Source organism: Anomaloglossus baeobatrachus, chromosome 2, assembly GCF_048569485.1.
Source record: "Anomaloglossus baeobatrachus isolate aAnoBae1 chromosome 2, aAnoBae1.hap1, whole genome shotgun sequence".
NCBI lineage: Eukaryota > Metazoa > Chordata > Amphibia > Anura > Aromobatidae > Anomaloglossus > Anomaloglossus baeobatrachus.
Window position 1 is genome coordinate 326,863,328 of NC_134354.1, and position 23,539 is coordinate 326,886,866.

The 23,539-nt window shown below is 45.6% G+C and overlaps 1 protein-coding gene across 4 annotated transcripts in view; it reads right to left on the minus strand.

Moving 5' to 3' along the window:
- RPS6KA1 (ribosomal protein S6 kinase A1) overlaps positions 1-23,539 on the minus strand; it is a 652,732-nt gene that overhangs the window by 18,913 nt on the left and 610,280 nt on the right. For all 4 annotated transcript variants that reach the window (XM_075335914.1, XM_075335912.1, XM_075335913.1 and 1 more), the window contains 5 exons: positions 11,269-11,358; positions 10,962-11,120; positions 8,652-8,813; positions 7,285-7,361; positions 5,443-5,560 (listed from right to left, as the gene is read on the minus strand). In XM_075335914.1, coding sequence (XP_075192029.1) covers positions 5,443-5,560; positions 7,285-7,361; positions 8,652-8,813; positions 10,962-11,120; positions 11,269-11,358 — 606 coding nt within the window. The remainder of the gene's footprint in view (positions 1-5,442; positions 5,561-7,284; positions 7,362-8,651; positions 8,814-10,961; positions 11,121-11,268; positions 11,359-23,539) is intronic.

Here is a 23,539-nt window from a genome sequence, read left to right on the forward strand (position 1 = left end):
TGGTAGTAACGGTTAAAGAGAGGACTGGGGGAGTAAGAGCTCCCTGAGGAGAATCTGGCTGGGTCGCAGACGGTGGACTGAACCTGAGGAGACGGAGACCCAGTTGCGGGGAACTGTAGGACAGGGCTGGATGGGTCAAGAGGACAGTCAGCCATCGGATCCACAGTAACCGGTCTGGGGGACGAGCAAACAGCGGGGGACAGGCCTTTAAGTTGGGAGGTAGCTTCACGCAACCTGGCAATTAACCTGCAGCGGGAAGTAGCTTCACGTGCTATCTGCAACGGCTCAGATTAGTGGCGTCAGCACAACGGAGGGATAGGACTTCCAACACAGAGAAGTCACAGAAAATCCCACGTGCTAGCTGCTAAGAGCAGGTCCCCATTAAAAAGAGGGACGGGACCCGGAGGTTTCAAGCCGATGGGGCCAGGGACACACAGAGTACACAGTGTATGGAGGAAGGCTCCAGTCCACCACAATCACTGAAAGGGACCACCGGACGTGCTGTCACCGAGGGCAGAGATACCCAGAGACTTGGTTTACCTCAGAGTCTGTGTCCATTGAATGCGTCATCACACCTGAGTGAGTACCCTGGCTCCCCAGCACCCTGCCGGCCCTATATCAATATAGATTGTTCCTACCTTTTCTCTACCCTGAGTCCCGGGGCCTCTCTACCTGCGGAGGGAACCTTCATAACGGCTGCCGAACCACCATCTTCCCTGGCACTCCCATACGGCAGCGGCGGTACTCCTCATTACCGCGTACCGCAGGTGGTGTCACGAACATGCTCCCCTGTAAATAATTCCCCTTTTCATCGAAGTGTCTGCCGAGTAGTTCAACTACTGCTAGGGCGTCACATTATTTCTTCTAAAAGTGAATAAATTGGGTCTAAAGCAACATTTTTAGGTAAAATTATCTTATTTTTTTTTCATTCCACATTGCTTTAGTTCCTGTGTAGCACCTAAAGGGTTAATAAACTTCTTGGATGTGGTTTTGAGCAGGTTGAAGGGTGCAATTTTTAGAATTGTACACTTTTGGGTATTTTCTGTCACCTAGGCCTCTCAAGTCACTTCAAATGTGATGTGGTCCTTAAAAATATGTTTCTTTAAATTTTGTTGAAAAAAAAATGGAAAATTGCTGATGAACTTTGAACCCTTTTAACTTTTTAACCCCAAAAAAGTTTGTTTCAAAAATCACGCTGATGTAAAGTAGACATGTGGGAAATGTAATTTATTAACTAGTTTGTGTGACATAACTCTCTGGTTTAAGGGCACAAAAAGTAAAAGTTTAAAAATGCTAAATTTTCATCAAATTTCTGATTTTTACACAAATAAAAGCAAAAATATTGTCCTAAATTTACCACTATCTTGAAGTACAATATGTCAGGAAAAAACAGTGTCAGAATCACAGAGATCCGGTGAAGCGTTCTAGAGTTATAACCTGTGAAAGTGACACTGGTCAAAATTGCGAAAAATGGCCTAGTCAGTTAAGTACAAAACTGGCTTCATCCTTAAGGGGTTAAATCACTGTGTGCAATTGGATCATGAGGCATTGACAAGACATAGTACAATGCATACACAGCGTTTTTAAATTGGATACTATGTTCTATGAATGTAAATATTGGTCCAGGGTTAATTCTATGATAGAGACCTATTTAATTGTAGGGTCTTAGTTTTATGATTATGAGGACAAAGGAAGCAGGTCCTCATATGTATAAGGCACTAGTCACTTTTAATGAAGGGCTCAAGTGAAATCATTATTTAACTTAGTTAATCTCCAATAATTCTGATAGAAAATATATTTACTACAAAAAAATATATATTTTCTTTTTTTTGGGGGGGGGAGGAGTAAGGGGTGGGGGGTGGGAGAAAGTCATACAACAGATAATTCAACATTAAGGGCTTGGGTGCGATACATTTTTAGCATATATGACTAAGAGGCAAGAATAATCAGGAATGCCCAGCATGTTTATAATGAGGGATATGAGCCTAGAAATGTACAATATCTCTAAAGCCTGGTTCTAATTGTCACCCTTGTAAAAGGTCCTATATCCAGGGCCGTATTTACCATTAGGCACCCGTGGTCCCGTGCCTAGGGCGGCAGGATGGAGGGGGCGGCACCTTCTAGCAGTAAAAAAAAAAAAATTTTTTTTTTTTTTTTACACATTCATTAAATCCGCTGTATTTTCGGAGGGGGGAGGGGGGAGAGGCGCACCTTTATTTATTTGTATCTGCGTCAATTAAGACGCGAATGCAGACAAACTGCGGCGGCCGGGCACCGAGAGCTGATTGACCCCGGAACTGCCGGCACCTGCACTTCCGGGGTCACAGGCGCGCCAATCAGCTCCTTCCTCTGTCCTGCGTCCAATGCTGTGTGGATTTCACATGCAAATCTCACAGCAGGACGCCGCAGAGGACGCCGCGATGGAAGCCGGTGTCAGAAGAGGATACTCACGTGAGCCAGGAAGATGACTGCGGGCCCTGGAGCAGGTAAGTGCTCGCAGAGCTGAAGATTCATAAGGAGCGTGGGGGTGTCTCAAATGCAGACTGGAGATATGCGTATGGGGTGGGAGGAGAGAGGCTGATACTGGGGGAGACTTGGGGGAAGAGAAGCGGATACTGGGGGAGGCTGGGAGGAGAGAGTCTGATGCTGGGGGAGGCTGGGAGGGGGGAGGGGCTGATGTTGCGGAAGGCTGGGATGGGGGGAGGCTGACGCTGGGGGAGGCTGGGAGGAGGGAGGCTGATGCTGAGGGAGGCTGATGCTGGGGGAGGCTGGGATGGGTGGAGGCTGATGCTGGGGGAGGCTGGGAGGAGGGAGGCTGATGCTGAGGGAGGCTGATGCTGGGAGAGGCTGGGAGGAGAGAGGCTGATGCTGGGGGAGGCTGGTTCTGGGGGAGGCTGGGAGGAGGGAGGATGATGCTGGGGGAGGCTGGGAGGAGGGAGGCTGATGCTGAGGGAGTCTGGGAGGGGGGAGGCTGGGAGGAGAGAGGCTGTTGCTGGGGGAGGCTAGGAGGAAAGAGGCTGATGCTGAGGGAGGCTGATGCTGGGAGAGGCTGATGCTTTGGGAGGCTGATGCTGGGGGAGACTGGGAGGAGAGAGGCTGATGCTGGGGGAGGCTGGGAGGAAAGAGGCTGATGTTGAGGGAGGCTGATGCTGGGAGAGGCTGATGCTGCGGGAGGCTCGGAGGAGAGAGGCTGATGCTGAGGGAGGCTGATGCTGGGGGAGGCTGGGAGGAGAGAGGCTGATGCTGGGGGAGGCTAGGAGGGGGGAGGCTTTTGCTGGGGGAGGGAGGCTGATGCTGGGGGAGGCTGATGCTGGGGGAGGCTGGGAGGAGAGAGGCTGATGCTGGGGGAGGCTGATGCTGGGGGAGGCTGGGAGGGGGAGGCTGATGCTGGGGGAGGCTGGGAGGAGAGAGGCTGATGCTGGGGGAGGCGGATGCTGGGGGAGGCTGATGCTGGGGGAGGCTGGGAGGATGGAGGCTGATGCTGGGGCGGCTGATGCTGGGGGAGGCTGGGAGGAGTGAGGCTGATGCTGGGGGAGGCTGGGAGAAGAGAGGCTGATGCTGGGGGCAGAGAGGCTGATGCTGGGGGAGAGAAGCTGATGCTGGGGGAAGCTGGGGGAGAGAGGCTGATGCTAGGGGAAGCTGGGGGAGAGAGGCTGATGCTGGGGGAAGTTGGGGGAGAGAGGCTGATGCTGGGGGAAGCTGGGGGAGAGAGGCTAATGCTGGGGGAAGCTGGGGGAGAGAGGCTGATGCTGGGGGAAGCTGGGGGAGAGAGGCTGATGCTGGGGGAGGCTGGGGGGAGAGAGGCTGAAGCTGGGGGACGCTGGGGGGAGAGAGGTTGATGCTGGGGGGCTGGGGGGAGAGGCTGATGCTGGGGGAGAGGCTGCTGGTGAAGGCGGGGGAGAGCGGCTGCTGCTGGGGGAATGGGAGAGAGGGGCCAATCCTAGAGACAGAGGACAAGGGTTGAGGGATAGTGCAATGACAAAATCGATGGCGGGGGAGTGTAAGGACTCAGAATGAGAAGGGGGCAGCATTGGGAGCTCATTATGGAGAAGGGGCAGCATGTGTGGGCTCAGTATGGAGTGGAGCAATGTAGGGGAGTCAATATCAAGAGTGGGGTAGTGTGTGTGTGTGTGTGTGTGTGTGTGTGTGTGTGTGTGTGGGAGGGGTGTCTCAGCATAAGCGTTAGTGTGATGGTCTTAGTATGATGAATGGGGCAGCATGGAGGTGTCATTATGAAAAAGAGGAAGGCAGCATTAGGAGCTCATGGAGAGGGTCAGCATGCATGGGACATTGTGAGGAGGGAACAGCATGCATGGGAAACTGAGGAGGGAGCAGCATGCATGGGACATTGTGAGGAGGGGGCAGCATGCATGGGACACTGAGGAGGGGGCAGCATGCATGGGACATTGTGAGAAGGGGGCAGCATGCATGGGACATTGGGAGGAGGGGGCAGCATGCATGGGACACTGTGAGGAGGGGGCAGCATGCATGGGACACTGTGAAGAGGGGGCAGCATGCATGGGACACTGTGAGGAGGGGGCAGCATGCATGGGACATTGTGAGGAGGGGGCAGCATGCATGGGACATTGTGAGGAGGGGGCAGCATGCATGGGACATTGTGAGGAGGGGGCAGCATGCATGGGACATTGTGAGGAGGGGGCAGCATGCATGGGACATTGTGAGGAGGGGGCAGCATGCATGGGACATTGTGAGGAGGGGGCAGCATGCATGGGACATTGTGAGGAGGGGGCAGCATGCATGGGACATTGGGAGGAGGGGGCAGCATGCATGGGACATTGTGAGGAGGGGGCAGCATGCATGGGACATTGTTAGGAGGGGGCAGCAAGCATGGGACATTGTGAGGAGGGGGCAGCATGATGTGAGGTCAATGTGCAGATCATATTTCATAATTGAGGAAGGTGTGGTGGGTATAATTTATAAGGGAGGGCAGTGTGTAGTATATTAGGGGCAGTGTGACAGTCACAGTATATAAGTGGGGACGGTGGAAATATTTTATACCCATGCTATGTTTTGATGTGCCTGTGGTGATTCCCATTGGGGGGGGGGTTAGTGCCCTTCGTTTCTCATTGATACTTTTTCAAGTGTTTTACAGAGTAGATCTGCCTTAAACAGATGTCGTGTGCGAAAACTCAGTGTTACGTTGTCACTAAGGGGCGCGACCACTTAAAGTGCCTAGGGCAGCATGAAGGCAAAATACAGCCCTGCCTATATCCAAATACTTTTTAGACAATATTTACTATTTGTATCCGAGCCATTTTTGAGTAGGTTGGTTCAAAAAGGTAATTTACATGGTGGTTTTGGTCGTGCATATTTTATCTTATCATAGTATTGAAAGACTAAGTTATACATTCTGTCGACCATAGCTAGTGTAGATTCAATATAAAGCCACAAATAACCGAGTGCACTTAATTGGTTAAATACCTTTGCAGATTCTGATACAGTGTTCCAGTTTCCCCCTCTCAAAGTAAACTTTCCACTGCCAATGCGTGCTAATATTTCTTCTGGTGTGTCTTCTGGGCCATTAGCAAAAGGAGTATATCTGGCGGCATAAAAAAAAAAAATTATCTAAAAATCTCATTTCCCGTACAAAGTACCTTAAGGTGAATTTGATCCAATTAAGGCTTCCTCAAAAATTATTTAAGAATAACCTATACCTTCTAAGAAACCTCATGAAGTGACAGAATGCCACAATTTCAAACAGCACTCAAATATATTGTAATGTACATATTTTGAAATATAAGTTTTTTAAATATCCAGTAAGTCCCAGTCCTACTCTGCATCGATGCTCTAAAACATCACTACATAAAAAAATAGACACTCATTTCCTTTATTTTTCAAAAAGACACACAAATTACTTGAATATCTGAATGAGAAAAAATTGTACAAAAAATACCCCCAAAAAACACGAAAATGTGTATGCTCAGAAATGGGGGTATATGGCCCAGTCTTGATCTGTTTAAAAAAAGGAGAATTAGTCAGGATCTCAACTGTCTCAATATTTTAACACTTCTGTGAGACTTCATGCTTTTCAGCTGGGACACTGATACTACTGTATGGGCAGAAGTGATTGGGTGCAGTGCCGGTTTGCCACTAGTAAACACTTGGGAGATCAGATCAGAACAGAACAATTTTATCTACAGTTGGTTTACTTTAAGATCTATGTTTCCGATAAAAGAATTAAGGAAAATACTGTCAGCAGAACATGATAAAATGTGACAGAAGAGACTTGTTATATAGAAAAAGATATCTCTGCTAATTTCTTCTGTAATCCTTTCAAATAATGTATGTAATGTAGTAAATGAAGAATTGATATACTAAAGGATGCAGTCTTCCCCAGTATACAATGCTGCTTCGATCCTCATCTGGCTCACACCCTGAAATCTCAATGACCTTCTCACACAGGGTGTTATTTGTCGCCTGAGAGTTGGTTTATCAATGTAAGTCTATAAAGCCTCGTTCTGCATTTCAGACTAAAGGTACTATCACACATAACGAGATCGCTAGCGAGATCGCAACTGAGTCACCGGTTTGGTGACGCAGTAGCGATCCCGTTAGCGATCTCGTTATGTGTGACACTTACCAGCGATCAGCTGTGAGATCGCTGGTCGTTGCTGAATGGTCCAGGTCATTTTCTTCAAAGGCGATGTCCTGCTGGGCAGGACACATCGCTGTGTTTGACACTGTGTGACAGGGTCACAGTGACTGCTGAGATCGTTATACAGGTCGCTACTGCGACCTGTATTGTTCCTGCATCGCTGGTAAGATCTGACTGTGTGACATCTCACCTGCGACCTCCCAGCGACTTACCTGCGATCCCTATCAGGTCGCATCGTTTTCGGGATCGCTGGTAAGTCGTTGTGTGTGACTGGGCCTTTACACTGGGTAAGCAACACTGCCCCAATCATGTGGGCCAGAAGAGAACTGGAGTGGTGCTGGAAACCAGGAAAGATAGCAACAAGTAATTTAATATACTTACACTACAATACATACATAAATAGGAGGGCAGTGGACAGGTCCCTATTTTGACTAGAAAATCTTTGCTGGTAGCTGAGCCCTTTCTGTCAGCCCATTAAGCATTTAACTTAACCCAATTTCTGAATATGACTAAAGACTAAGTTTGGTCCAATCTATATATTAGTCTGTCCTCTCTATGCAACTATTCAGCAGCACATTATGACTGATAAACTGTGGTACAGATCTTGCATTACTGTCCAGGAGCGATCTCATGGTTTGCACTACTAGTGCTGCTATTTATGTACTTACCCTGCCAGCATGGTGTAAAGGAGAATTCCCAGACTCCAGATGTCACATCCTTCATCATACCCTTGTCTCTTCAAAACCTATAAAATATTACAGTTACAATACACAATAATAAAGTCTCAATGACAACAATAACTGCCCACCTTTCAGCAAGTCCCACACTTTCACATATCGACCACCTGCAGGGACAAGAAGCCCCCCAGAAGGGAAGAGCAGGACATTCTTTACCGGTTATTCATGTTCCATGGTAATCACCCTCTTTTCTGTTCAAGCATCAAAAACCTTTATGGTGTGATCATAGGAGCCTGTAACAAACAGATGGTCGTTCAAGCTTGCTCGCACAGCCACAGCGCACGTAGTCTGTATGCTCCCTCTAGGTAGAGATTTCTGTGCCATTTGCAATGTCCCAGATTTTGGATGCATAGTCATCTCAGCCAGACACAATCCGAAACTTATGTCCAGTGAAATACCCAAAATGCATCGCTTTGCTGTGTCCAATGAACTGTCTCAGAGCAGCCTTTCCTTTGATATCAAACAGCTGCACAACACTATCCTCCCAGCTGACAGCGAGCAGCTTCCCATCACCCTGGTACGTTCCACAATACGCTGTACCTTTAAATCAGGAAAATGTTTTATAGACTCCTGAAAATATCTGCCATGAATATGGATCCTGGTAAATGTGGTGATGGCGTAATTACACGGCTCAACTGGTGAAAAGTACATTTTTGTTACAGCCCCATCCTTCTCCAGGTTTCAGAAGGTAATAGGACAACGTGACACCCCGGTGGTGAAGGGGATGGGAGCTGGGGCACTGGTTTTTTTGGGGAAAATAAAAGCAGATCCTATTACCTTCTGAAAGCTGGAGAAGGAAGATATCATCATACAAGCCTGTTGCCGTCCCCTTGCACATGAATCTCGGGGAGAAGATCACACAAGACACTCTACTGGAGCCAATACAAGACTCCTGTTCAGATCAAAGAATTTAGGGTGTAACAAAGTGACTTTTCATCAGTTGAGCTGTGTAATTACGCAGTCACTGCATCTACCAGGATCCATATCTGGAACGCATAAAAGCGTTTTTCCCTCCTTAAAGATACAGAATATTGTGGAACATGGAAAGGCTGCTCTGAAACAGCTTATCGGACAAAGCAAAAAGGAGCATTTTATGGATTTCACTGGAGAGACGTTTCGAATTGTGTCCGGCTCAGATAACTATGCATCCAAAATCTGGGACATTCCAAATAGCACAGAAATCTCAATGCTCGAACAGAAAAAAGCGAAATGACCATGGAACAATAATAAAGTCTCCTTCCATGACTCATTTATACTCTCTGCTGATTTCTTAGCCCAGTTTTCAAGAATCTTATTACCTCTGGGGCCACAAAATTGGCCGTATAGCATGGGGTCATTAGCAATCCATTTTCTGCACGCAGCTGTTTTGCAAATCCAAAATCACAGATTCTTATGGACTCTGGGTTTCCAGATTCGTCAACATACAGTATGTTGCTTGGTTTTAGATCTCTATGGACAACCTAGAATGTGATCGCAAGAGATAAAGATTTATAATTTATAACAAAAATAATTGAGTTATTAACCCCTTCACCGCAGGGCCTGAAAACACCTTTCTGACTGAGCTATCTTTTACAATTCTGACCAGCGTCAATTTATGAGGTTATATATCTGGAACGCTTAAAGGAATCCCAGTGATATTGCCATTGTTTTTTCATGACAAATTGTACTTCATGATAGTTGTAAACTCAGGCCGATATTTTTTGCATCTATTTGTGAAAATATTGCAAATTTGGCAAAAATTTCACAATTTTCAAACTTTTAAATTTTATGCCCATAAATTCGAGAGTTATGTCACACAAAATAGTCACTAAATAACATTTCCCATATGTCTACTTTACATCAGTGCAATTTTTGAAACTTTTTTTTGTTAAGAAGATAGAAGGGTTTAACGTTTATCAGCAACTTCTAATTTTTCCAACAAAATTTACAAAACCATTTTTTTTTTAGGGACCACATCACATTTGAAGTTACTTTAAGAGGCCTAGGTGACAGAAAAAAAAGTTTTATCTTTTTTTAAACACAAAAAGGTTACTTTAGCCATGAAATTTTGCATTTTCACGATGGTATGAGGAAAAAATGCAAATAAAATTTATTTTGCAACTTCTCCTGAGTACGTAGATACCTCATAAGTGGTGGAAATCAATTGTTTGAGCGCGTGGCAGGGCTCGGAAGGGATGGAGCGCCATTTGAATTTTTTTAACGCAAAATTAGCTGGAATCATTAGTGGACGCCATGTTGGGTTTGGAGACCGCCTGAGGTGCCTAAACAGTGCAGCTCCTCAACAATTGACCCTATTTTGGAAACTAGACCCCTCAAGGAATTTATATAGATCGTTGATGAGCTCCTTGAATCCCCGGGGGCTTCACAGAAGTTCATAACGTTAAGTCGTGAAAAAAAATTACTTCAACCAGATAGCGTTTTTTCCCACAAGGGTATAGGGAAAAAATGCACCATAAAATTTATTGTGCAATTTCTCCTGAGTACACTGATACCTCATATGTGGTGGAAATCAACTGTTTGGGTACACGGCAGGGCTCGGAAGGGAAGGAGCACCATTTGACTGCAAAATTGACAGGAATCAATAGCGGACGCCATGTTGCGTTTGTAAAACACCTGATGTACTTAAACAGTAGAGCTCCACAACTGACCCCATTTTGGAAACTAGACCCCTCAAGGAATGTATCTAGATGGTTGGTGAGCACCTAGAACCCTCGAGGGCTTCACAAAAATTTAGCACGTTGAGCTGTGAAAATGAAAAAAAAAAATAAAAAATACATTTTTAACTTAAAAAATGTTGCGTTAACACCAAATTTTTCAAATTCACTAGGGTAACGGGAAATAGTGAACTACACGATTTGTTGTCCAATTTCTCCCGAGTATGCCAGTACTCCAAATGTGGTCAAAAACTACTTTTGAGGCACAGTACAAAGTGAAGAATGGAAGGAGTGCCATACTGGAGTGCAGATTTAGTTGGAATGGTGTTGGGGAGCCATGTCACATTGGCAGAACCCCTAAAATGCCAGAACAGCAGAAACCCCCCCATAAGGGACCCTATTTTACAAACTGCACCCTCAATTAATTCATACAGGGGTACAGTGAGCATTTTGACACTACTGGTGTGTCACAAATGTTTATACTATTGGGCAGTGAATAAAACATAATTACATTTTTACCACTGTTGTTTTAACCCCAGATTTCAAATTTTCACAAGTGAAATATGTAAAAAAAAAAAAAAAAAAAAGGCCTCATAATGTGTTACACAATTTCTCCTGAATGTGGCAATACCCCACATGTGACTGTACAGTACTGTTTGGCTGCACCACAGGGCTCAGGAGGGAAAGAGCGCCATTTGATTTTTGGAGCATAGATTTTCCTGAAATGGTTTGTGGACTCCATTTGCAGAGCCCCTAAGTCCCAAAACACAAGAAATCCCCCTGAGTGACCAAATTTGTTTTACAAAGTTACAACCCTATGGTAATTTATCTATGGGTGTAGTGATGATTTAGTCTCTGGAAAACATCTATGGTGTCAAACTCAGTGAATGTTCCACAATTAAAAATTGCAAATAAGTCCTTCTTGTGCCCATTGTGTGCGCATAATAATCTCACCCCTTGTGAATGAAGATATTCCACAGTCTTGCAGATGGTCAGGAGAACAGCACAAGCCTCTCTTTCTGAAAAGAACTTCTGATGCAAGATTCTGTCAAGTAGTTCTCCACCTCTCATAAGCTCAGTCACAAGGTAGACACCATTCCCCTCTTCATATACCTGTTTTGAGTTGTGAAGAGAAACAATTACAAATACTTGGTTGTTGAGTATATGGTCATTATTCCAAATGTGGAGGTGAAGCTTTATCTGCATTTTTAATAAGTACTGTAATTTTAGTGTCCTGTGTGTTACGGTCATTACTACTTACATCCTTTAGTGTAATTATGTTGGGATGTTGACCGTATCTGCGCAAAATCTCTATTTCTTCAGATGGATCCCTCTTGGCTTTATCAATTATCTGCAGTTGAAAGACATTAAGTAGACAATGTAAGATTTAGGTCCACAGCTATAAAGTACTTAAAAGGAAACAGCCAGCAGGTTTTTCACATATAAAATAAGAGGCAGCGTCCTAGTGGCGCTATGATGCAGATTCAAATCACACCCTCAGTTCAGTGATTGGATGCTTGATTGCATAAACATCCTTTATCAAAGCTTCAGAAGTTATGTCATTGGAGCAATGGCTTGAGCATTGGGGTGGGACTTTGTGGGTCGAGTCTTCTGGAATGATTATTCCTCCTCCCATGCCTCCTTTTCTTTATTGAAATGTTGTGCTACCACCAATGCAGATTTTGGCAGTGCTTGCCTATTGCTAGGGTGACGTTGTCTTCAATAAAATGGCACCGGAATCTGCACAGACACAAACCGCAATCTCAGGTACCATTGTAGAGAAAACCCTGTGGAAATGAACATGATGGGTAGCTGCGAATGCATAGATTGAATTTTTTTCCATCAGAGCATGTCGCTACTGCTCATATTTGTCTCCACAGTGTCTTCAGTAAAATGGCACCAGAGATCGTGGTACGTGCATGCGTGGATTCCAGAACCATTTTATTGAAGACAACGTCACACTAGCATTGAGAATGCACTGCAAACCTCGGCAGTAGCACAGTGTCATTTAAATAAAGGAAAGGGGGCAGGGCAGGAGGAGGAATAATTATTTCAGAGGACCACAAAATCCCACCCAGCTGATGAAGCCACTGCACCAATCATGTTATTTCTGAAGACTTGATAAAGGATTTTTCTGCAATCAAACATTGAATCTCTAAACTGAAGTTATGATTTGAATCCACCTCCTAGTGCCAGTATGGTACTGCCTATACTTCATATGGGAAAAACCTGCTCGTTCATTCCCTTTAACAGGATTGTTTGAATTAATCAAAGCACTTTCAATTGTTCTATTAAATGTGTTGTTTCAGAGGAGACAAAAAGGGATGGTTATGAGCTGTAATACCCTAGACAGCTTAAGAAAGTCTAAAAATCTGAGAACTCCTATTAGCATGTGAAAATACTGGCGTGTGCATGTTTAAGGTATGGGTGGAATGGGTGAAAATCTATAAATTGGATAGCAGGCTAGTTTATTATGTTTGCTGTTACCATACAACATTTCAATGTATAACAGATCAGCTATACAGAGACTCAAAGTTAAAAATAGGCTGCCAAAAATACAAAATATATGAAGATGCATGTGCTTCAACAATTGAGGTAGCAAAATAACGTAAATTCTATCTAAACTCCATAAGCAGGGTTTCTTTGCATAGTAACTGACATGAAATTGAAAAATCGTGCCATTAAAGAGCAAGTAAACCTTTATAATATGCTACTGCTATTTTAATTGCAAGCAGATTGGTGCGGTTCTGGTCCCTTGACTTCCTACTGTTGGTTCAAACCCCGCAACCCTCAGTGCAAACGCGCGCACACGCACACACAGTGAGGTAAGGATTCAATAGAAAGCCAATACTTCGCAGTAGGGATGGGCGATCCCGATCTGTAAAGATCGGGGATCGTACCGATCACATAGTGATCGTGTACAGCTTTCCTGGGAATCTCATGTTACAGATTGGGTCGAGATCGGGTCCAGATCGGGTCATGGGCAGTAAAAAAAAAAAACAAAAAAAAAAACAAGAAAACACATTATTAAAAACATTGTCATTATACTTACAGGTCCCACAACGCATCCTGCAGACTCCCGGAAGCTCCTGCTTCTGAGTCCGATCATTACTGTGCCGCCAGTAACCAGCAGTGACTTGCAGGACCTTTAATGACGTCATAGCATGAGATCGTCTGGTGTGAATGTTGATTGGCTTACAGAATGGTCACATGACTAGGACGTCATCGAAGGTCCTGGTAACTGAACTTTTATTGTAACTGTGCGAGTGTTGCATCACGGCGCACAATCTCCAGACAGGAGCGGTCGGCTGCATATATTTCCATGAAGCTGATGTGCTCCTGTCTGGAGATCAGTCCGTGCGGGGTGTTGCAATGCAAGATGCAAGTGTAATCATCCCCTCACTGTCAGCCTGCATGTCGCTCTGGTGATGATGCAGGTACGGTGGTGTTCGTCGTTCCCGGGGTGTCACACGTAACGATGTGTGCTGCCTCAGGAACGACGAACAACCTGTGTCCTAAAACAGCAACGATATTTTGAAAATGAACGACGTGTCAACGATCAGCGATTAGGTGAGTATTTTTGATAGTTAGCGGTCGCTCGTATGTGTCACACGCAACGTCATCGCTAACGAGGCCGGATGTGCGTCACGAATTCCGTGACCCCAACGACATCTCGCTAGCGATGTTGTTGCTTGTAACTGGGACTTTAAGGATTGTTTTTATAATAAAGATGGAGTCTAAGTGTTTTTTTTTTAGTTTTATTTCTAATAAAAAAAAAAAATTTTTTTTTTTACTGTTTACTAGAAATTCATGGTGGCCATGTCTAATTTGGTATGACATCATGAATTTCGGGCTTAGTACCATCTGAGAATACAAAGCTGGTATTAGCCTCTTTATTACCAAGTGTGCCACCGCCATCAGGGCCGCTGGACGAGTCGGGTAAAGCACCTGGAAATGGCCCTAAGAAACAATGCGCCATTTCCAGGGGCGGCTGCGGGCTGCCGAGAATCCCAGCCCCCAGCTGCCTGTCTTTACCCGACTGGTGATCAAAATACAGCCCATGCATTTTTTTTTAATTTTTTTTTTTTTTTTTAAATTAATGGGCTTCCTTGTATTTTGATCGCCATGTAAGTAAAGCGAGGCAGATGGGTGTGGCAGCCCATAGCCGTCCACTTTATCTGTGCTGAGAATCAAAAATACTGCGAAGCGCTGTCATTTTTTTTTAATTATTTATTTTTATGCAACTATATATTGTGTGTGAATAAATATATTAATTGACAACTACAACATTTTCAGTTTTTCTGATTTTTCTCTTTATATTTTTGAGTAAAACATAAATTGCTCTTTTATTCTATAAACTAGTATTTTCAGAAAGTAAGTTAATAGAATAAAATAATTTACATTTTACTCTAAAATATAAAGAGAAAAATCAGAAAAACTGACAATTTTGCAGTGGTCCCTTAATTTTTGCCAGAGCTGTGTATATGTATGTGTAATATTATATATATATATATATATATATATATATATATATATATATATATCTATATCTATATCTATATCTATCTATCTATCTATCTATATATATATATATATATATATATATATATATATATTTACACAGCCCTGGCAAAAAGTTAGTTAATAGAATAAAGTGACAATTTATGTTTTACTCTAAAATATTTATATATATATATATATATATATATATATATATATATATATATATATATATATATATATATATTTATTTATTTACACAGCCCTGGCAAAAAGTTAGTTAATAGAATAAAGTAACAATTTATGTTTTACTCTAAAATATAAAGGGAAAAATCAGAAAAACTGACAACTTTGCAGTGATCTCTTAATTTTTCCAGAGCTGTGTATGAAGGACTGCATCCATGCAGTCATCAGGAATAGCAAATAATGCAGTCTTACATGCCTCCCAGAGTTCATATAGATTCTTTGTTTTTGTCTTCCAAGCTTCCTCTTTCATCCTACCCCAAACATGCTCAATGATGTTCATGTATGGTGACTGGGCTGGCCAGTCCTTGAGCACCTTTATCTTCTTTGCCAGAAGGAACTTTGTTGTAGAGATGGATGTATGAGATGGAGCACCATCCTGCTGCAGAATTTTACCCCTTTTATGATTGGGAATGTAAGAGGTAGCTAATACTTCTTGATATTTTAGGCTATTAATATTGCCTTCCACCTTGCAAATGTTTCACACACCCCATACTGAATGTAACCCCAGACCATGATCTTTCCATCACCAAACTTCACTGTTTTCTTGATCCATACGGGCTCCAGTAGGTCTCCTGCAGTATTTGCGGTGGCTGTGGTGTAATTCAACTGAAGATTCATCAGAAAAATCCACCTTCTGCCATTTTTCCAGCATCCATCTGTTTAGCAGGCTGTGAATCTTGGCAAATGCCACATGGTTTTTTAATTGCCTTTTGTTTAGTGCTGGCTTCTGGGCACTGATTCAACCATGGAGGCCATTTCGATACAGAATCCTGCAAACTGTTCTAGTTGACACGGGGACTTGAGGTGACCATGTAAGGGGTGGGCAGACCCCTTACAAGGAGGTGGTTTACCCTGAAAGTTGTTAATACCGATGTGATTTAATAAAAATGTTTTACTGTTTTTAGTGGGTTCCCCTAGTGGCCGGGTGGGACGGCTGTCCCCATAGGAACAGGGTAGAGGAAAGAAGGAGCCGGCAGAAGAAAGGGGAGGGAGAAAAAGAGTTGTTAAGGAAAAATTGGAACCAGAGTCAGTCGAGTCCGGGACGGGAGAGAAGAAGCATAAGGGGCAGAGTGTGGGAGCTGGGTGAACAGGAAAGCGAGAGAAAAGAAGAGAAGTGTCCTCAAGTGTGAAGCAGTATTGGTGTGGGTCCAGTCTGTGTTAGCCGGAGTGGGAGCCAGGTGAAGTGGAGTAGCCGGGCACATCCCCACTAGAGGAGACGTCCAGAACAGGTTTTCCCCTAGCAAAAGTGTGAAGTCATCTGATGTGTTTTGCCTCTGTGATGAAGAAGTGTTCAATAAACATGCCTGCTGGTTCAATCGACCTACGTCTGCAAAGTGTTTGTACTTCTGACGGTGTTATCTGCACCACCACACTCTGCCCCACCAAGTCATCTCCTGTCCCAAAAGTGACGGCGGAGCCAGGGGTAAGCCTGCTAGAGAAAGGGGCCACGACTACAATCCCCGAGGCACCCCTGGCACCCCGTTACATGTGGCGTAGTCGGCAGGATCCGGATTATATGCAAGGGGTCCCGATCCAAGAAGATGGAGACCAAGTGGTGCCTAGGGCACAGGATCCGGATTATTGGCGAAGGGTCCTGATTCCATGGTGGGAAGAACAAGTGGTGCCTAAGGCGTTGGACCGGGCACAAGATGGCGGCAAAATGGCCGCCGTTTTCATGGACACAGTGGGCGCACGAAGAATTGGCGCCAAAAGAAAAGCCTGGGGCTGGCTGGTGAAGAAAAAGAAGTGCGGAGTGCGCCGCTCAAAGAGGGGAGGTGCTGGCCCCAGGATGCTGATGAAGATATGTGAAGTGGGCGGCGTTAGAGGAAAAAAGAAGAGCCGCCTTGGCCGGGTCGATGTGATGTGCGAGACTGGGGGTGGAGTATACCCAAGAGCGGGAAAAGAAGGCCCGCCTCCACCTTCTCCAGTATCTCCACTGTCCTCGGCGCCATTGCAAGAAACGCCAATGCAGAGACTGACTCTGAGCAAAATGGAGACTCCGAGGAGACAGCATGCTGCAGTGGGCGCGCTGGTAGCAACCAGCCTGGGCAGAGGACGCCCGAAGCAGACTGCAGACGCGGAAGGACTTGCCTTTGCTTTACCGGCTGTGCCAGAAGGACCGGAGCGGCCCACAAAAGTAACCTGGGTCACTACCTGGGATGCCGCGACCGGTGAGACCTCGACTGAAGTCCGGACCACCTATAAGGCACAGCTACATTCGGGAAACAAAGTCCTGGGAACTCCACACCAGTGTCCGGAGGTATTCCCGCCAGACGAGGTGGGATCTCCAACCCACGCAGCAGTTCCGGCCCCGGAAGAGCGACATGCCCAGGAGCTAGAAGAGGACGAGTGGGGATTCTTTTGGGAGCTGGTGAAGCCGACGCCCCTGACTCAGCGAAAATCCCCATCGCCTGAACCCGATCCGGTGCAGGAGAGATTACTGGCCGAGACCGTGGCCCGTGAAATGATGGCTGGTCCCCCTTAGCGACGAGTTTGAACGGCAGTGCACCGTCGGCACCGTAGTTAAATTTAACCAGAAAGAGGGCTATGGATTCATTGAGGATGAAGAGACCGGTGACCATTTCTTCTACAACCGGATGAACCTGGACACTGAGGGCTTACCACAACGCCTTCATACCTTGTACCCGCGAGAAAAGGTGAAATTCTGGAGAGAAGTGGGATGCCGGGGCCTATTTGCAGTAGGGGTGACCCGGATGCCCACCACACAAGAGGCTGCGCAGTGGCAGCAAGAAATCGAATGGGAAGAGTGCCAATACCAGAGGCGTACCCAACAGAGACCGGTACTGGCTGAGATTTCCCGGCCGAGAAGCACACTGGCAGTATCACCCGAAGTCATGACCGGACTGAGTGCTGACCCAGAGAAGGGGACCCCGGCGGTGTTGGCAATTCACCAGAGCCTAGTCACACACCCGGTGATCGTCGTGGGCAGCCCACAGCCGTCCCGTTCAGCGACCCTGTCACCCCCGTCGGGGGTTGAAGATGAAAAACCGGAGACGGAGGCACCAGAACCCCCAGTCAACTACGAACCGTTCCGGAGATTGCGCCGCTTGCCAGGTCAGTCCCTTTCTGATTACGTGAGGGCTCAGCGGGCCGAATGGCAGCGCGCTTACCATCCCGAGTGACCCGTAATGACCGGAGGTAATGGACATGTTCGTGTTAAATACCGGCATTGTTGAAGAGCCAGAAAAGTTCTACTGTTTGCAACCCTGTTCAAGCTACTGAGCCCGGAAGGAGTCTGGACGCTGGACTGAGCCAGGGGCTCCCTCCGTGTTGTTAAAGAAGACTTTGCTGTTTTGTGTTCCTGCCTTCCAAGACCGGGAGTGCTGCAAAAGCCTCCGGGCAGAAGACCTGCAAAGACCGGGAGTGCCTGCTGAAGGCCTCCGGGCACACTATCTACTAAGACCGGGAGCTCCTAGGAGGGACTCCGGGCGCCGTACTTGTGTGCCCCTTGCGTGTGCCTTGATGTGGACATGTTTGTAGTTTTATAAAAAAATTATTTTGCTGCTAGCTGGTCTTTTTTTTAGGGTCGTGCCTTGCCGGGAGGCTTAGGCAGAAAGAGGGGAGGAATGTAAGGGGTGGGCAGACCCCTTACAAGGAGGTGGTTTACCCTGAAAGTTGTTAATACCGATGTGATTTAATAAAAATGTTTTACTGTTTTTAGTGGGTTCCCCTAGTGGCCGGGTGGGATGGCTGTCCCCATAGGAACAGGGTAGAGGAAAGGAGGAGCCGGCAGAAGAAAGGGGAGGGAGAAAAAGAGTTGTTAAGGAAAAATTAGAACCAGAGTCAGTCGAGTCCGGGACGGGAGAGAAGAAGCAGAAGGGGCAGAGTGTGGGAGCTGGGTGAACAGGAAAGCGAGAGAAAAGAAGAGAAGAAGTGTCCTCAAGTGTGAAGCAGTATTGGTGTGGGTCCAGTCTGTGTTAGCCGGAGTGGGAGCCAGGTGAAGTAGAGTAGCCGGGCACATCCCCACTAGAGGAGACGTCCAGAACAGGTTTTCCCCTAGCAAAAGTGTGAAGTCATCTGATGTGTTTTGCCTCTGTGATGAAGAAGTGTTCAATAAACATGCCTGCTGGTTCAATCGACCTACGTCTGCAAAGTGTTTGTACTTCTGACGGCGTTATCTGCACCACCACACTCTGCCCCACCAAGTCATCTCCTGTCCCAAAAGTGACGGCGGAGCCAGGGGTAAGCCTGCTAGAAAAAGGGGCCACGACTACAATCCCCGAGGCACCCCTGGCACCCCGTTACAACCAGGCCTTTTGGAGCTCTGCTGCAGTGGAAGAGGGGCTTGGCTTTGGATTTTCTAACCAACAAACATTCCTCCTGAGCAGTTGTCTTGCGGGGTCTGCCGGACCTGGGCTTGTCAAAAACATCTCCAGTCTCTTCAAATCTTTTTTTAATTCTTTTTACTTGACGCCGAGACACATTATAGGTGCCAGCCACCTCTGCAGTTGATCTGGTCTTCAGCCTCTTGATAATCAAGGCTTTGGTCGCAAGGTGGATTTTTGGCATGTTCTCAGATATCAAGTTGCAGTACAAGTGAAGGTCTGGGGTGCTGGGTTTATTTTTATACACATCCACTAATTAACCAATCATTTAGTGAGCACAGGTGAGGATGTAAACTAGGATTGGGTGCATTATATGACAAGGTGACAAAACTTTTGTCTTGCCAAAATCTGACCTTTCTGTGTTCATTAAATGATGAATATTTCAGCTTTGCAGCACCTCTATTTTCATAACCTAAACCAAATTTGGGAGGGTTTCAGCCTTCAAAAGAGTAATTTATTAAACCAATAGATGAATTTAAAGTCAGGTTATAAGCTTTTATTTACATAACATGGATAAGTGACAGAACTTCTGTATATATATTCACACACAATATGTAGTTGTATAAAAATAAATAATTTTAAAAAATGACGTAGCTCTCTGCGGTATTTTTGATTCTCAGCACACAAAGTGGATGGCTTCGGGCTGACACTCCCATCTGCCTGGCTGTCCCTTGGCTGGCAATCAAAATACAGGGAAGCATTTTTTTTTTGTTATTTAAAAAAATAATTAAAAAATAAAATGCGTGGGGTCCTGCTGCATTTTCTATTGGTAATGGTAATCCAAGCAGCTACTGGCTGCTAACCCCCAGTGGTTGCTGTTACAGTCACTGGCAATGGAAAATCCAGGGAAGCCCTGTTTTGTTTTGGGTTTTTTTTTAAGTTTTTTTCCCAAAAAAAAAAAAGATGTGGGGTTCGCCATATTTTTGCATGCTAGCCAGGTGCAGCAGGCAAGTACAGACTGCCCCCAACCCCTAGCTGGCTATTTGTACCCAGGTGGGAACCAAAAATATAGGGAAGCCCTTTTTTTTTTTTTTTTTTTTTTTTTTTTTTTTTTTTTTATAATTATTTCATGAAGTTCATGAAATAATTTTAAAAAAATAATTAAATAATAAATAAATTTAAATAATTAAAGAAAAACAACAAAAACGACATGGGCTTCGCCCAATTTTTGTGTCCAGCCAGGTACAACTAGGCAGCTGGGGATTGGAATCCGCAGCGCAAGATAGCCCAAGCTTTCTCGGCCCTCCCCGCTGCGAATTGCAGTCTGCAGCCGCCCCAGAAAATGGTGCTTTCATAGAAGCGCCATTTTCTGGCGCTGTATCCAACTCTTCCAGCGGCCCTGGTGCCGGGTGGCACGCTGGGTAATAAGGGGTTAATACCAGCTTTGTTTTACCAGCAGCTATTAAGCCCGAGATTCTTAATGTCAGGCCAAGTTTGACCCGGCCATTAAGAATCTCCAATAAAGGGTTAAAAAAAAAAGACACCACACAGCGAAAAAATAATTTATTAGAAATAAATACACAGACACACTTAGAGACTCCATTTTTATTACTCCCTCTCACCCCTCCACGATCCTGGTCTTCTGTCTTTGTCAACCAATCTAGTTCTGCTATATCAGACAGCACAGGGGAGGAAGAACGCTTCTGCTCCCCTGTGCTGTGTAATCACTCAATGAGTGAGCAGAGGCTGCGGGTTGGTAAGCGGTGACGTCACCATTGCCACCATTGCCATAGTAATCTGATGGGCGTGTTACTATAGCAATGGTGATCTCAGATTACCTGACTCCCAGCACCGCTATTCACCGGCTGTGGCAGCTAACCCTTGCATGTGGGCTGACTCTGTAAAAAGCACCGACATGCAGAGACGGGGAGCAGAGCATGTGCCCGAGCACCTCGCCAGTACACAGCGCTCACTGAGTATACGGAGTACTGAGATGCTTGGGTGAGCACCGCATACCGGGAGATGCACTGACAGGATCTAGAATGACGTCATAGCCATGCGACCGGTCGGTAGCCAATGAGATAATACAAAATTCACACGTGACTGGTCCCATGCTATGACGTCAAGGAAGGTCCTTTTGTTATCGGGCAGCACCGCGATGATCGGACTCGGAAGGAGAAGCAGCGGGAGACAGTCTGCAGGACGCGTCGCAGGACCTGTAAGTATAATGACAATGTTTATTATTAACTGAATTCTTTATTTTACAGCCCCCCGTCCCATTCCATAACTGTAAAGTCAAAGATCGGTACGCAAGATCGCGTTATCTCGATCCCGACCTTTACAAAATGATTGAGCGAGTCTCCCCGATCTCCCGACCATTGGGGGGAGGGGGGAAATTGCCCATCGTTACTTCACAGGCTATACTTTCTCTTGAATTCAAACTGTGGACTAAGTTTGCACTCCTGTCTGCGGAGCTGCTCACCATTCAAGGGGGTGCGTGGGTTGTGACAGATGTTGTTACAATTAAATGGGCAGTAAAATACTCAAAAATGTATACATTATAAATATTCACTTACTCCTTACTCTTTAAGTATTATCATTTAATGCAAGTCAGAGACATTATGACACTAAATTATGGTCCGATTCATCAAATACTTTATGTTAGAATAACATAGAAAGCTTTGAAAAGTCAAAGTTTTGGAGCCACTCAAACTCTGCTAAAATTTGGCAACTTTTGTTGTTTCACACACCATTATTGTTCAATTCTAACACAGTGGGAAGAGTTGGGGAGGGAGGACAGGAGCATGGCAACAACCGCTTGTCAAATTCATGAGCAGCGGTGTCATTTGGTATGCCACAAAGCTTACTCCTGCAAGGACTAGAATAAGACTTGTGGCAAGGAGCATGCCATTTGTCAGATGCTCCTGATTCACTAAGAGTTGTGCATTTCTTATTAATTCATGAGCCTTGCACTCCACCCTGCCCCCTCACCATGACTGGCATGAAGATCCCTAGTCTTGATGAATTTGGGCCTATGTTACTACTAGCAAATTGAGGGGGGGAAGAGAAATATTTTCTTCACCAAACAGCACATGGCAGTTCTGTTTGTCTTATGCGACTTCCAATTCTACCGCTGAACTACAGTTCCCAGAAGCCCTAGCTAGTTCCATCAAAATGTTTGGCACACAAAGGTTCTTAATCATAGTGCACATGCTCCATACCTCCCAACTTTTGAAGAAAGTAAAGAGGGACAAACTCTGCGTTGTGCTACGTGGCAAATTTTTCCCACACACCTAGCCACACCCCTAGCCTTAGCCATTTGTCAGTAAGGGTCATTCAGCAGATGCCCTGGATTGTTCATTCATAGTCATAGCAGCCAGAATTTTCTTATATTTATAAGCGCGTCACTGTATGACATGTTGCTTATTTGTGCTTATTCACACGTGGTCAAAATTGTTTATACCTCTCTTTTAATGAAAGACAAACCCACAATGGTCACAGAAATAACTTAAATCTGACAAAAGTAATAAAAAATCTATGAAATGAACAAAATGAAAGTTAGACATTGCTTTTCAACCATGCCTTCACAGAATTTAAAAAAAAATAAAACTCATGAAATAGACCTGGACAGAAATTATGGTACCTTTAATATTTAGTTGTGTAGCACCCAGGGTGTAGAGGGAATCAGGCACGGGTCTCGTACCTGCTTTACTAGTCACCGGGCCGGTGTGGTAGTCTGGCATGTCACTATGGCCTGCCTGGCTTTATGCCCCGAGGTGTACAACAATAAGGAGGGAAGATGATGGGGGTAGTATTAGTAGAAATGTTGTGATGCCACCTGTGGTACGCGGCCAGAGATGAGCCGCCGCTGCTGTCGCTGTTCTCCGTGGCGGATGATAATAGCAGCAGATGATGGTATCACTGCCCACAGGCGGAGCAGGCCCCGGGAAGATGAGAGGAGTAGTGATGGCAATTGGCCATTTGGCGGCACCACTAATAAGAGTCCGAGTCAAATGCTGCGGTTCCAGGTGTCTTTACTCATTCTTTGTGCCGCTCGCCTGGATAGTACTGATCACTTGCTGTGATGGACCCCGTCGAACCCGGATTCCTTTGGAGGTCAGTCCGGTGTGATGCTCGATGGGCGCCTTCCTCTTAGCGCTTTGTGTGTTGGATCCCTGTGGCTTAAAGCTACTTGGGGACCCCAGTCCATCTTGAGTAATATTCTTGTCCCTATTAGCAGGTACCGCAGCTCCGCAATGGGACCTGGTGCTGTCCAAGGCCCCGGATCTTATCTGGCACTATGCTTTCGGGCTCTTTGCAGCCAGAGAAGCTTGAAACCTCTCTGTCCTGGGAGATACTGGAAAACCAACTTGAAGTGTGATCTTCCCTAGGGTCCTACACCCTGCATGACGCAGATTCCGAGGGAGCGTTTAAGCACACACCACGGCAACCGCTAGAACAACTCCCCTGTCCCACCGGAGCAACGGTAAGACACATCTG